At 51.4% G+C, this 14627-nt stretch overlaps 4 protein-coding genes across 4 annotated transcripts; 2 read left to right on the forward strand and 2 right to left on the reverse strand.

The window, feature by feature from the left end:
• Window positions 1–755: 755 nt before the first annotated feature.
• AKAW2_20671S (EF hand domain protein) lies at window positions 756–5015 on the forward strand (the record flags this gene model as incomplete). Its single annotated transcript, XM_041685409.1, has 6 exons — window positions 756–768; window positions 899–1053; window positions 1149–1272; window positions 1358–1546; window positions 1627–4931; window positions 4986–5015. 6 exons carry the CDS (start codon window positions 756–758, stop codon window positions 5013–5015), a joined length of 3816 nt encoding a protein of 1271 aa, XP_041539497.1.
• A 1143-nt stretch (window positions 5016–6158) lies between these two features.
• Window positions 6159–9127, reverse strand: PMA1 (plasma-membrane proton-efflux P-type ATPase; the record flags this gene model as incomplete). Its single annotated transcript, XM_041685410.1, has 4 exons — window positions 6159–6244; window positions 6306–8403; window positions 8457–8687; window positions 8753–9127. 4 exons carry the CDS (start codon window positions 9125–9127, stop codon window positions 6159–6161), a joined length of 2790 nt encoding a protein of 929 aa, XP_041539498.1.
• Window positions 9128–10158: 1031 nt separating this feature from the next.
• Window positions 10159–12187, forward strand: AKAW2_20673S (uncharacterized protein; the record flags this gene model as incomplete). Its single annotated transcript, XM_041685411.1, has 10 exons — window positions 10159–10189; window positions 10245–10348; window positions 10401–10662; window positions 10719–10749; window positions 10809–10890; window positions 10947–10984; window positions 11043–11140; window positions 11226–11620; window positions 11702–11867; window positions 11973–12187. The coding sequence occupies 10 exons, from the start codon at window positions 10159–10161 to the stop codon at window positions 12185–12187; spliced, it is 1422 nt and encodes a 473-aa protein (XP_041539499.1).
• Window positions 12188–12357: 170 nt separating this feature from the next.
• On the reverse strand, window positions 12358–14164 carry AKAW2_20674A (origin of replication complex subunit 5 family protein; the record flags this gene model as incomplete). The annotated part of the gene is made up of 3 exons (XM_041685413.1): window positions 12358–13518; window positions 13600–13995; window positions 14078–14164. 3 exons carry the CDS (start codon window positions 14162–14164, stop codon window positions 12358–12360), a joined length of 1644 nt encoding a protein of 547 aa, XP_041539500.1.
• Between the last annotated feature and the right edge of the window lie 463 nt (window positions 14165–14627).

Below are 14627 nucleotides of genomic sequence, written 5' to 3' on the forward strand. Positions count from 1 at the left end.
GGATGGCTTTGGAGATGGGAAAGTAAACTCTATGAGGTCCTACTTTAAATTACGCCACATCCAGAAAAGGAGGAACAGCTTCCGCGGAGGGGCATACATCAGTCGGATTCGTGCCGACCGGGTGAGCCTCCAGGGAGTAAGTACTTAATCATCCATGGACCCTGGAGGGTGGAGAGAGACTGGGAAATGAACTGGACTGACGTCGGTAGTACTTGAGTGATTGAGTGAGTGACTGACCGCCCGGGGGGGAGCATAGTAGCAGTAGCAGTGGCAGTTAATTAATGTAGGAGCTGTCCGTCTCTGGCTGGGCCGCCCCTCTGCCTGCGGTGCTCGGCTCGCTTTAGTTACTCTCTGGTCGCCAGTTCCTCCCTCCTCCTACTTACTCCTCCTGCTCCCCCTTCTCCCCTAATTTTATTAACTTCTGGGTTTACTATTCCTTTTTTTATTTTTTTTTCCTTCCCCCTCGGACTTGTCCTCATTCTTCAGTTGTCGGACCTTCCCATTCCCCCTCTTCTTTGTGGCTTCTGGCAATCCTGCCTCGCGACATTCTCCCTCCCCCCCGTTTACTAAGTTCCCCTCAGAAGAGCTGCTGCTGCCGCCTTGGCCATCCATGCCCCGTGCTGTCTTCCACCTTCAAGGTTGACAGCCGTCTCTCCTGCTCTGCTTCAACACTCCCCCGTCCGGAATTTCTCGGTCAATTATTTGGCGCACAGCGTTTCTACGGAAGGGAGGCTAGCTCCTCCTGAGCTATAATAATGGCTGATAACGGTGAGTCCCCGTGTCCTGGCTGCACAATTGTCGTCCGCCCGAGCTCTCAGGGGACAACGGCCCAACCCCGTCGAATACGATGACGACCGAACAACGGAACTGACGGATGCTCTCTTCTCCCCTAAAACAGCTCGGAATCTCAATCTCAACCTGACTCCGGAGGAGAAACGGGTCTTTTATCAACTCTTCCAGGCCGCCGATACCACCAACCTCGGCGTCATCACCGGCGAGGTCGCGGTTCCTTTCTTCGAGAAGACCCAGTTGGCCCCGGAAACCCTCGGCTTGGTATGTCGTTGCCTACCACTCTCGGGGAAAGCTTTCCCCCGCGCACATCGCAATCGGATTCGGACGACTAACTGGATCATGGCGACGTGATACAGATATGGCAGATCGCAGACAAGGAAAACCGGGGTCTATTGACCCCTTCTGGGTTTGGTGTCGTCATGCGGCTGATCGGACACGCTCAGGCGGGTCGCGCACCTACAGAGGAACTGGCCTTTCAACGTGAGTGAACGCTAGGTGCTCGTTCTGGCCCCGATAGAACAAAAATTCAGAGTGCAACCTTTGCTGACATTGCTCGCCGTTGCAGCTGGACCCCTGCCCAAGTTTGAAGGGATCGTTGTCGATGCCACCCCGAATCCGCGTGAAGCAGGCACTACCAGCCCTACTCCAGGCGCAAACGCGCCGATCCGGGTCCCTCCGCTGAACCCCGACGATGTGAACAAGTTCTTGTCGCTGTTTGAGAAATCGGATGTGTCCAAAAGTGGGGTACTTCCAGGTACATACATATGCCCCTCCAGCCAGCGCCCCGAGGCCGACAAGCCGTGGACACAGTCGCTAACAAGATCATCATGACAGGCGAGACAGCTAAGCAGATCTTCGAGCGTGCGCGGTTACCGAACGAGATCCTTGGTCGCATCTGGAACCTGGCGGATAGAAGGCAACAGGGTGCTCTAGATGCTACGGAATTTGTCATTGCCATGCACCTCCTTACGTCCTACAAGTCCGGTGCGATGAGGGGAATTCCTCAGACACTTCCACCCGCTCTCTATGATGCTGCCGCTCGCCGAGGCTCCCTCCGCTCGTCGGTCGGTTCCCGTCAAGGTCTTGAGGTTCCTCCGGTGCCTGCGATTCCGAAGCAATTCACTGGACCCCAGCGTACGCAGAGTCCGATCAATAGGCAACCGTTCGGCTCCCCTCTCTCCGCCCAAGCTACCGGTGGCGACTGGCTTATCTCGCCGCAAGAGAAGATTATGTTTGACAACATCTTTGCTACGGTTGATACGGCCAAGGCAGGTTCAATTAGTGGTGACCAGGCTGTCGCTTTCTTCCTGGGTGCACAGTTGCCTGAGGAGACACTCGCTCAGATTTGGGATCTCGCAGATATAGATGCGGACGGACAGTTGACCAAGGATGAGTTTGCCGTCGCCATGTATCTGGTTCGCCTAACGCGTAGTGGAAAGGAGGCGCTGCCTCAGACATTGCCTCCCGCCTTGATCCCTCCGAGCATGCGCCGCCCTGGATCTTCGCATTTCGGTCCAGCAGCTCCTATTCCTGCCCAGGCTCCAGCTCCGGCTCCGGCTCCAGCGCCGGTTCCCACACCACACTCGGCGGCTGACGATCTGTTTGGCCTAGATGCACTTTCTGCGCCAGCACCGGCACCGCCGGTAGCTCCTTCCCAAATTCCGCAATCCACCGGGGGTTCGAATGCCGCCTTCCAGACTCCCGGTTCCCCCGGCTCGAGAGCATCTCCCCAGGCTCCCTCAACTACCTTCAAGCCGTTTGTGCCGACTTCATCTTTTGGACAGACCCTGCAGCCACAGATGACTGGCGCTTCAGCTGGTGCTCCGCCACCCGTTAGGTCGCCGCCGCCCCCAGCGGATGATCTTTTGGGAGACAACGACCCTGAAGAGTCAAACAAACTGACTCAGGAAACCACCGAGCTTGCAAATCTGTCTAATCAGATCGGTTCGCTGGCTACTGAGATGCAGAACGTCCAAACGAAGCGAACATCTGCCGAGCAGGATCTGTCGCAAACCTCGCAGCAGAAGAGAGACTTCGAGGCTCGTCTCGCTCAGGCCCGTTCGATGTACGAGCAAGAAGTGAAGAACTTCAAAGCTTTGGAGGAACGGCTCAAGGATTCACGGGCAGAAACTGGCAAGTTGCAGCAGGAGTATGCCTTGATCGAAGGAAGCCGTCAGGATCTACAAAACCAGTATAACCAGGTATCAGCTGCACTCAGCGCTGATCAGCAGGAAAACGTAAGCTTGAAGGAGAAGATCCGACAAGCCAACGCTGCAGTTGCTCAGCTCAAGCCTGCCCTCGATAAGGCTCGCTCAGAGGCCCGGCAACAAAAGGGTCTTGTCGCGATCAATAAGAAGCAGTTGGCAACTGTGGAGGGAGAGCGCGACAAGATCCAGCTCGAGATCGATTCTTTGTCCAAGGAGCAGCCTGAAGCGTCGGAGGAGAGAGTTGTCAGTCCAAGTGATGCGGCTCCTGTTATGAGCCCAGCCGAGTCGACGACGAGTCAAAACACCAACCCGTTCTTCAAGCGTACGGCTACTGGATCGAGCGAGGGCAATGCGCTATCTCCGCAGATTTCTGGCGATCAGCAGCGTGCCTTTGATAGCCTGTTCGGTTCCGCCTTCACCTCACCACCGACAACCGCTACACCACCGCCTCCAGTCTCTTTCCGGGCTGAATCTCAGCCCACGTCTGGGGTGCCCACTCCGTCAGTGTCTCCGCCTCCATTCGCTCCTGGTCCTGGGTTGGAGCCTCCTGCCCCGGCTCAGTCTAGGCAACTGACACCGGGTGTGTTGCCTCTTGGAGAGACCCATTCGGCAACTTCTTCAACAAAGGTTTCGCCCCCAGGTAGCAGATTTGGTGGTCAAGACACGGCCAGTCTAGGAACAGCCTCGCAGGCAGCAACCAGTGAAGTGGCAGGTCCTTCGTCGGCACAGCCCGCCACCTCTCCGTTTGATGAAAGCGAGGAATCAAAGGAGCGATTCCCCGAGATTCCAACCATCGCCGCAAGTGAACAACCTGCGGTTGGCGCTGTATCACCTTCTGGAGATGACAAGCCTGCAGAGCGCAAAGATCTCAGCTTTGATGAACTGTTCGGCGGGCCAGCACATCAGCGCTCTAAGTCACAGAAAGAGAATGATTTTGAAGAAGCCTTTGCTGCCATGAAGAGTGGGCCTGGAGCAAGCAAATCGAACGGAGCTCCGGCCGCCCCTGAGTCAGAGTTTCCTCCCATTCGCGAACTCGACGATGGAGATGAGAGCTCCGACAGCGAAGCCCCCTTGGGCTTTGAGGATGATTTCGCCCCCGCCTTCCCTCCGCAGACTCAAATCGCCGCAGCACCCAATCCTGATTCTATTGAGCCGTCCCAACTGGCAGCGTTCCCCACTCCTGGTAATGCGGATACTGCAAGCCAGCCTCCTGCGGCGGAATCGCACCCAAGCCCCCCAAAGTATGAGGACTCTGTTGAAAAGCAGGAGCCAGGAGACTTGCCACGCGAGTACAACGGACTCCTACCGAACCGTGAAGACCCAACCACTGCCCCCGATGCTCCACACTCAGTAGAGTCAAGCACAGGGGCACCGATTGTGGGTGGTGAAGCCCAACGTGACGGGACAAAGGAAACCGAGGCTGCTCCCCAAGGGGCCAAGGCAGGCGCGCCTGACTTTGAGGCTGCTTTCGCTGGCCTCAACCTTGCTCCAGCAAAGGAGGCCGAAGATGAAGATGACGACTTTGAAGCGCCTGATAACGCCAAAGCCGGTGTGGACTTCGATTTCTCATTCGACAACCCGTCAGCACAGAAGACCTCTCCCCATCAAGGTGCGGATGTCGCATCCTCAGATTTTTTCAACTTTGACAAGAACGTATCTTCCTCGCCTCCTGGCTCTGCTGCACCACCTTCCGAGCCCAGCGCGAAACCTCAGACTCACGACTGGGAAGCATTGTTTGCTCCTCTTGACAACGCCAATGCTGCTGCTGACGGAGCGAACGGAACGGGCAATTCAGAAGCCAGCAAGGAACCCGGCTGGGCTCTTCAGACAGGCACCGAAGACGATCAGATTCTCCAGCGACTGACAGGCATGGGATTCCCCAGGGAAGAATCCCTCTCAGCTCTGGAGAAGTTCGACTACAACCTTGACAAGGTATATTATCAAACTATCAATAGAGGAAGCTTCCGTGCTAACTGCTTATCATAGGCCGTAGACCACCTGACTTCCAAGTCTTGATTTGCATCCATAGCCTCTTCTATTTTTCGATCAGTGCACATATCTTTTTATTCTATGAGCCCTTCACTCGCTCCAAATGTTTCCTTCCCCCTTAATTCCTCCCACCTTACGTCCCCTTCCTTACTTTCCTTTTCCTTGACTCATACGTGATCCAGCTTGCATGTTGTTGTTGCTGCAATGTATATCCCTTTTCTTTCAGCGGTGTGCGCCTTACCCACATCACAGTCAACTATATTATGACCTACACTTATCATCATCGCCCCGTGTAATTTAGGAACACAATTATTGGATTATATATGAAAGAAGAAACGAAGTGCAGAAGGACAGTGGATTCATAAAGGAAGCAACGACCAAGGCCAGGGTAGAGCGGCCGGGGGCAATTACTATGTCTGTATACTGTACCTTTTGATTTGCTTTTTCGCGCCTTCCTTGTTTTGTATTTATTATATTGCATAGCTCATGTCTGGCAAAGTAATCCGTAATACGATACTGTCATTGCTCAAAGTGAAACAACAGTTCAATTGCTCGAGAATTGTTCCATAGCATTATCTATTTAATTACTATCTGAAACGAGCCGTCTGATCGCTAGGGAATTTAGGTTTGGTCCGAGCTCCTTTGCCCAGGTGTGGATGTGGGTCTGACATTGACAACAGAATGGACATGCCAATATAGAGTAGTCTACATGTGATGCGGGTCATGAAGAGAGTGCATGGAGCTTGCTTGCATGTGATAGTTAGTGTCTAGTTGATAGTGGTTTGTGAATACGATATGTCATAAGAGACGTATCATAATTGTATTGGTATCCTTCATTCTCCTGTTGCAAACACAGCGCAGCGGATTAGATAATATATATCCAGCCAGCAAGGAATATCAAACTTTTTAGGGCCTAGCCTTGATCAGCAGTATTGATTGGTCACGATTTAACTCGGCTTACAATCATTATAGGGAAACCTCGGACAGAAGATCCAAGCGATGTATACGTAGCTCCAAAAAGCGATACAATGGTCGATAGTAACGAACTAAGCCTCTAATGAATGCAGCGATCCGTAATCTGGACGCGGTGACAATATACATGAATTCAGACCACGGTATTTGTCTTGAAACCAAGATAAACCGAGTTCGACGCATCCAGCTAAAGGAGCACTACACACCACGGGTGACTTGACCACTCTCCATACCTTTCAGCGAGCTTGTCACATGCTGCGAAGATACACGTTGCATCATAACCACTGTTTATTATATTGAGTCAGTCCATGTATGTGGTCGCAAAAGGTAAGGAGACATTCTTACTGAAATCTTCGATAGAACGTTGCTTAGCGGTTCTCACGGGACTCTTGCCATGCATAATGTTGTCGAAGCTCTTGGAGCCCTGTAGCAGATAATACAGACCACCCATTATGCAGAATACCCCAAAGGAGAAAACGTAGATGCGGAGGATTGTAGGCCACGAGGTTGGTCCACCAGCAAACCAGCCAAATACGCAGAAGCAGGTTGCCACGAGATCCACAGCTGCAATAGCTCCTATTAGTTTCCAGGATGGCCGTTTCGAAGCCCAAAAAGCCCCATCTGATCGGGTTATGAAGATGAGCCAGTTCTCTGTCAGCGAGATTTCCAGGAACAAAACCTCATCTCGCTTCCCGTAGTCTTGCATTATGCCACCATTTTCCCCAGCAGTAAGAATTGTAGTGAGAGTGATCCATGTGCCTACGGCGAGTACAATACCGAGAAGGATAGACATCCCCCAAAGTTTCGGAAGGTTCCATTTTACAGGAGTCTTAGAGAATGGAGCAGTGTCATAGGCAATCGCCAGCGTCGCAATATCGGCAAAGATGGCGATGAATACCACAAGCTGCAGGTTAAGGCTTTCGTTCCTGGTGGCTATCCAGAATCCCAGAAAGATCTCCAAGTGTAGCGAAAGTGCAATCCTATATACCACGTAAGCGTACATGCGGTGGAAGATCTGGCGCGAGGTCTTCAAAGCATCAATGATCGCAGACAAGCCGGGAGCGAGAAACACAATATCAGCCGCTGACCGCGCAGCATCTGAGGAACCTTCCACTGCAATTCCAGTATCAGCTTTCTTGAGTGATGGAGCGTCGTTGACTCCGTCGCCAGTCATGGCAACCAAATATCCGCGCTGTTGTAAGATGTCCACCACGTTGTACTTGTGCTCGGGGAAGACCTCTGCGAATCCATCGGCAGCTTCGACGAAGTCGTAAACTTCAGACCCGGACATTGTTCCTCCACCACCGAGCCCAAGGCGCTCTGCATTGTAGACATTTGTGCCCAATCCTAGCTGCCGTGAAGTTTCGCGCGCGATTCCGACAGCATCTCCAGTCAGCATTTTAATAGAAAGCCCCAGGGTCTGCGCTTCCTTGATAGTCTTTGCAGTATCATGTCGTGGAGGATCTGAACAAGGCATTATACCCAAGATCTCCCACGCGCCATCACCGCACTTCCGAGCCACGCCGAGCGAGCGGAACCCACGAGTTGCAAACTCTGCCACTTTGTTCTTGTATGTCTGTTCAATATCCTCCTCTATCTGATGATCCTGCTGGACTGTCTTCAGTACAAACAAAGGGGATCCCTTGACACAAGTGATTCGTTCACCCTGGGGAGATTGTACTACTGCCGTGACCTTTTTCGAGACCGGGTCAAATGGGGAGAAATCGAGCACCTTGAACTGCGGGAGCATCGTTTTGGCGTCTGGGTACTCGTTCAAGGCCTTGAAGAAAGCTCTGTCGATGGCATCCATACCCTTCTTCTTTCTGGAAGCAGCTAAGCATGCTGTGAGCATAAGGTCCTCAGGATTGACTCCAGCTACCGTGTATGGCTCTGTCAATGATAGTTTATTCTTTGTCAACGTGCCGGTTTTGTCAGAACAAAGTATCTCGACTCCGGCGAGTGATTCAATGGCAGAGAGCTTCTGAACAATCGCTCTTTTCTTTGCCAGATATGCTGCACCAACGGCCATCGTGGTTGTAACGACAGCTGGCAAGCCTACCGGAACACCTATCATAGTGATGGCCAGGGTGAACTCAAGGATAGTTGTTGTGTTGTTTGAACGGTAGAATGACGATACCCAGACAACAATCAAGGTTATGACGACAAGGACAAGGAGGACAATACTAATACCATGGAGGACTTCAGTGAAGTGACCGGTGCCTGTTGACGCAGCATTGACCAGCGCCGCAGCACGTCCTACAGATGTCCAGTTGCCAGTAGCTGTAATGAGAATTCGGGCGTAGCCGCGCTTCACGGTAGATGATGCGTAACATACATCTCCTTTGTGCTTGTCGACTGCCAGCGACTCGCCCGTCACAGAAGATTGATCGACTTGAATAGGTGAATTGGTCATCACTTTGCCATCTGCAGGGATTATAGTGCCCTGTGGGAATGATTAGAGACTGTAGGCAGTAAGCAACGCCACAGGATCGTTACCTCGTCGACTTTCACTATGTCTCCAGGGACCAGTTCAGCTGCATCGACATCTGCCATCTTGCCATCCCGCAACACAACAGCCCTGAGCGCTAGTGATTTCTTTAGCTCCTTGACAATAGACCCAGCCTGAAAATCCTGGACAAATCCCACAGACGCATTGAGCAAGAGGAGGCCACAGATAACCCCTAGGTCTACCCAGTCTCGGAGGTAAGCAGCTAATACGGCTGCAGCCTGCAAGCGTATATATTAGCGAAAAGAAAAATGGTGGGAGGATCCTCATGTCGTAGTGTGCATACCTCCATAACAAACTGCACGGGTCCAACAAAGAATGACACGAATTTCAGTGCGAGGTTTTCTTTCTCCTCCTTCATCTCATTGGAGCCAAATCTTTTGCGACGGAGGATTGCCTCAGTTTCATCAAGGCCTGTCATGGGATCTGTCTGAAGTAGGTTATCCGCGATAGGGCGGAGTCGACCGGTTTGATGGCTCTCCTGTGTATTTAGTTCCGCACCGCCATCCACGGACTCCAACTCAACGATGAGAGTGTCAATGTCTTCTTCTTCTTCTTCACCTTCATCGTTATGGATGTCGGCCGGTGCTTTCGCCTCTCTCGATATCTTTTCTTCATACTCATGCTCGGTGTCCATGTCCTTGGGGTAAGTAAAGGACATCACAGTCGTAAATGGAATGCTTGAAGGCTATAATCAGGATCGCAGTAGTCACATATGAACGATAAGGGTCTTTGAGGATAGACTTAAAGGACCAGTTAGCCTATGACTGTGTAAGATATGGCATCCTCCAGAAAAATATGAAGAGAAAATGCCAATACTGGTATCGAACGAATAAATAGCAATAGTCATAGGACGGAAGGGACGTCGTCAGGAGCAATGGAATGCTATGATTGAATCCTAAAAAAGGCAAGTCCTAATCAATCGGGAGTAGTGGAAGGAACCACCAAGATGCGACCAGCGTTACTGTATGTGGCGACAATCAGTCTGACAAACGCTACTATAGACTGATAGAGCGCTTAAGCCCAAAGAAAGTAACAGCAACATCATGCTGATGACGCTAGTAGTGCTACTACTAGTAATGCTTAGTAGTACTAGAAATGCCTGTTCCATTTCGGTCTGTTAAAATAAATATTGTAGTAACAAGAACAAGTGATGCTAGAAGTATCAACCCCAATCAAGTTAGCACATTGATAACAAGAAACTCTCCAAGTATAGTGACAGCCTAGTAAAGTGATGAGTTACCCGAGTGATATCTTCTCTTTGTCAAGATCAGAGTGAAGAACAGAACCGAGAAAGATGAAGGTATACAAAGAGGAGAGACAGGGAAGGGACCAATGGGGACCATTAGATTACATAATCCAGCACCCGACGTCATGTCAGTTTCATTTGATGGCTCTCTTGCGATGGAGAACTTTACGTTGGCAGAGTCTTACTGATCAACACGGTGCCTGATCCTTAGTTAACCCAGACTGCTCGCCAGCTGTGAAGAAGTTGATCGCGACTGTTGCAGGTGAGGAAGGTGAGAGCCGTGCTGTTTCTAGTGTGTTGCGCATGATGAGCAGGATCACGGTCAAGTGATCTGCACCGACCACCGACTTCGAAACTAGAATGCGTCAACCCTGAGACGCGCCCCTCATCAAAACTATAATACGCACCCTCTATTCTTATCTGATCACTTCTTAACCAGAAAAATGAATAGGGAGATTCCAGGGTTCTACTATGGTAAATGACGTGGTTCTATCTTCATCCGGTGCATTGATCATTGACCGCTCAATAGACCCCGAAAAGAAAAAGTACTTCAAGATCCAGGCCAATCACAAGGCCACTCCAGGGTCGCAATACACCCAAGATACGGTCAAGCGGAAGCGCGTAGACCAGGAGGTAGGTGTTCACCCTTTTCAGGTTCCCCCATAACCTACTTACCTTTTAGTAGAAGCGCCAAAGGAAAATCCATCTGACGAAAAGAGCCACGAAAGAGAAAATCAAAAGGGCCGCTTTTCTGTCAAACCCTCTACTGGGAGTGCAGAGGGAGATTGGTTCTGAACTTGTATCTTCCAGCATCCGACAAGAGCAGAGGAGCGTGATTTACGCAAGCCAGCTTCGTCGAAACCAACTTCACCAATTCGAGCCGTGGCCTGATGAGTATACCATCAAGCATGTGCTGCGCAACAAGCGCTCAGGCATCTTGATAGCCAGTAAGCTGTTCCCTCCGTATAGATTATTTCACCGATACAATCTAACAACTCAAAAGGTGGCCATCGTGGTGGTGAATCGTCTGTTTCGTAAGCTCAACCTTCCGTCCTGCGCGGTCGTGTATCCGGCAAGCTAACCGCCAACCAAGGGTATGCTTCCCGGATTGCGACCAAGATAAATGGACATATAATCGCACGATGGAGCGCGTCCTTTTCAAAGAGCCATACAGAGTATATTTACCAGCACCCGTCCTTATCACAAACACACACTAACTCGCTCCCTGCAGCTTTCCTCCGTCTCACTAAGCCACACCGGCTACCTACTGTACGAATCAAGGACACCATCCCCCATCCTGTGATTGCTAGATAGCTGACAGGATTAGGGCGACGATGGATAGCGGTCCAGCCGGCGATTCATTCCTGGCGCCGCGAATGCTGCCCGATCCCGACGAAGGTGGAGATTACCGGTGGCCCACGTCGTGTACGTACCTAGATAGCAAGCCCACACTTTCAGTCGTTGCACCACAACGATCAAGCTTGCTAACTTGCGACCTATTACGATCCAGTTTACCATCCAATCCGTCTCCGCACATCATCATCCCTATGGTGTTCGTCCGCTTGCCCAACCGGGGAGATGCCGCTCTTCGCCGTCGGGACCTCGGACGGACTATACACACTAGAGGGATTTGGCAGCTACTGGGCATTGTCGAAGAAGTCCTTCCCGAACGACATACTAACAGGAAAACCGATCCTACATCGCCGAGTGGAGTCTTCCCATGCTATCGTCACGAGTGTCGAATGGCTCTCATCCGATGTAATAGCCGCTGGTCTCAAAGACTCGGCTATATTCCTCCACGACCTGCGCAGCGGAGGCAGCGCAACCCGACTCCAACACCCTCACGCAGTTACCAAGATGCGAAGAGTAGATCCTTACCGGATCGTCGTGGCGGGTATAAACTCGGTACGTGTTATGCCCTTCTCACCGACGGGCCGGCATATACCTTGATAAGTATTGTATCTGACAAGAGTCGAACTACAACAGCTCCAAATGTACGATATCAGATACCCGGCTAACGGCCTCCAACGCAATCCACAACCCAACAAGAAACACCACACATCGACTAAGCCGTATCTTACATTTGCGGACTATTCGCCTGAAGGAATACCGGATTTCGACATCAGTTTGGAACTTGGGCTCCTCGCTAGTGGTGTGTGATCCTTTTACCTCTACCTTCCCCCCCCCCTCTCTCTTTTCAGCTATTCTACCTATCCCAAGTGGACGATGCCGACGATTCACTGACAACCCACTCTAGCATCCGACGAGCGAAAGATCCAGCTCTTCTCTCTCCGCACCGGCTCACAAGTCTCGTCACCATTATCAGGTTATCAATACGCGAACCCCATTTCCTCAGTCTGCTTCGAGCCCGGAGACGGTTCCCTACATGGACCCCAAACACCTAGCTTATTAGTCTGCGCGCAAGCTACGGTGGATGAATGGATATGGTCGAACACGCCAAAGACGAAATGATTCATATGACAAGAAAAAAGAATGCTCTATTTAATGCAACGCTCATTGGGAATATAACTAGAAATACATGAGTCAAGAATGGATGAATGAGCATGAACACAAAACCCAGAATGATTCCAGATTGCATGCGTCACAATTATACCTCATCCATCGCGGAGACAGGGAGGATGTTAATCCAACCCTCCGGCCAACCACTCGCCAACCTCGACGCCTACTGTCTTGGCCAACTCTCCGATCCAATCACCCGAGACATTGACGCACCATTTCTCGCCAGCATCCGAGGTCGTGTTACCGCTACTTAACCCTCCTGACCCGAGCCCCATGCGACCGCCGCTATCGCGACCTGCCGCTGGCACCACGAGCCGTAACCGACGTAATGTAGCAAGCTCCGCATATATCGCATCGGAAACGGCCGCCAGTCGGATAGGATTTGCAGGGGGATTGGGGTCAATGGCATGGTAGATAGCGATCAGTCGCTCGAGCGGGAACGGACGCGCTGTTAGGATTGTGGACGGACCGGTGATACCGGCGTTGCCGCCCACAGCTGAAGTAGTGGCAGAGGAAGTAGCAAAGGCAGACTCCAGAGTCGATTTTGTGATTCGAGTCTTTTCTCTTTTGCCTTTCTTGCTAGGGGTTGACGGGCCTCGGCTCGCCTCCAGCCTATCCTCTGCCTGCGCCCGGGAAAGCACCTTCAACCGTCGTCTGTGATGCGCGCGTTTATTCCGCGCAGATAAGGAAGATGAAGAGAATTTCGAAAAGAAGATGGTATCAAGTCGTTGGGGTGTATGCGAGGCAAGGTATGCGGAGGTCAAGATCAAGGTCGGGAAGTAAGGTAGGGAAGGAAGGGGTGAAGGGGCCGAGACGACCGACATTGACGGCTTCGACAGGGAGCCATCATTTGCGGGAGCGGATTCTTCGGTGACAATGTGATGTACAAGAGCGCCTTCGCCTTGATGGCGGAATAAAGCACGGTTTTTGACTAGAAGTCGCGAGAAGTCCCATTCGTTGCTTCCTCCGGGCGGGATATCGCCGTTGGTAATAGGAGCCACGAACTGAGGCCAAATCTTCTCACATATCGATCTGAACGTAGGAATCGAACTCGCTGTAGGCCCAACAAGAGAGTCATAGATAGCGGACACAAAATGCGGGTATAATCTCGAAGCAGCCCCGTCGTCCAGACCACTCACGACCGGCGGCCCAGCATTCAAAATAATAGTAATCGCCTCTTTGCGCGTATACGGCGGAAAGCTAATATGCGGAACACCCGCAGCCTGAAGAAACAGCGGCCGCGGACTAGAGCTGAGGATAAGGACGACACACAGGGACGGAATCTGCGGAGTAAACAATCACCTCATTAGCAAGGACTCTCCACCAACAAAACGAACTAGAAAAAAAAAAAGACAGACACATACCACTTCTCCCAACCTCGCCAGCGCAGACAACAGCGTATGCGGAGCTTCACGCTGCTTATCTATCCCATCCAAAACCAGCACGAACTTGCCCTTGTCGTTGCTGCTGTTGCTGTTGCTGTCCGACAACGAAGCAAGACATTCGCCCAGCAGCACAGCCAAAGAGCTAACATGCTCGCATCTTCCCTTGCCGTATTTCTCCCATTCGTCGCGTTTCCCTAGCGCTTCAAGGGTTGCCCAGAGGATCTTCGTTAACAAGTGACGGCCAGTGATGCATTCGGGACTCCGGACAATAGCATGTGGTACTTCGAGGGCAGCGAGGACGTTGCGGACGATGGTCGTTTTGCAAGTGGCGGATATTCCATGCACGACTAATGTAGATGGGCTGGAGATCCTAGGCTATTCGGTCGCGTTCTATATGTTAGCTGTTTATTCGGGGTTGTTCAAAAGGAATTCGGAGGATCTGGGGGAGAAAACATACGCCGAGAAGACTGGCGAGCTGCCTGGTCTGGAGCTCTCGACAAGGCCATTGTTTGCTGAGCAACCGGCTGATTTCTGATGGAAGCATAGATATGAGTGGCAGCCCCTTGAAGGCCTATATAATCCCTGATCAAGCTTGAAAAGAGTCGGAGAGGCGTAGAAAAGGAGAATGGTAAACGCGATCTCTCAACTCGAGGTTTCGGCTTTCGCAGCGATCAATGAAGAGAAACGCGGGTAACGGCCATACACAGTCACGTGTTCCATACATGCTTTCTATCAGGACTCTTCTAAACACATCTGGTACTGCAAATGCGAAGGAGTTTTCGATCGAGTAATACTTTTAGAATTACGGAAAGAGCAATAAGTCACTAAATAACATCTTGATTGCCTAAAATATGGGTACATCTAATCTACCGGTACTGCTGATGGAACAGGCGGGAAAGGATGTAAAGCATCTGACACCGCAAAGCTGATTATCCCAACATGCAACCAACGGAGTGCAAGATTTGCGCAAGTTGGATCCGAACTTGATAACACAAGGGTGGTCATAG

This window comes from Aspergillus luchuensis, chromosome 2, assembly GCF_016861625.1.
Source record: "Aspergillus luchuensis IFO 4308 DNA, chromosome 2, nearly complete sequence".
Lineage (NCBI taxonomy): Eukaryota > Fungi > Ascomycota > Eurotiomycetes > Eurotiales > Aspergillaceae > Aspergillus > Aspergillus luchuensis.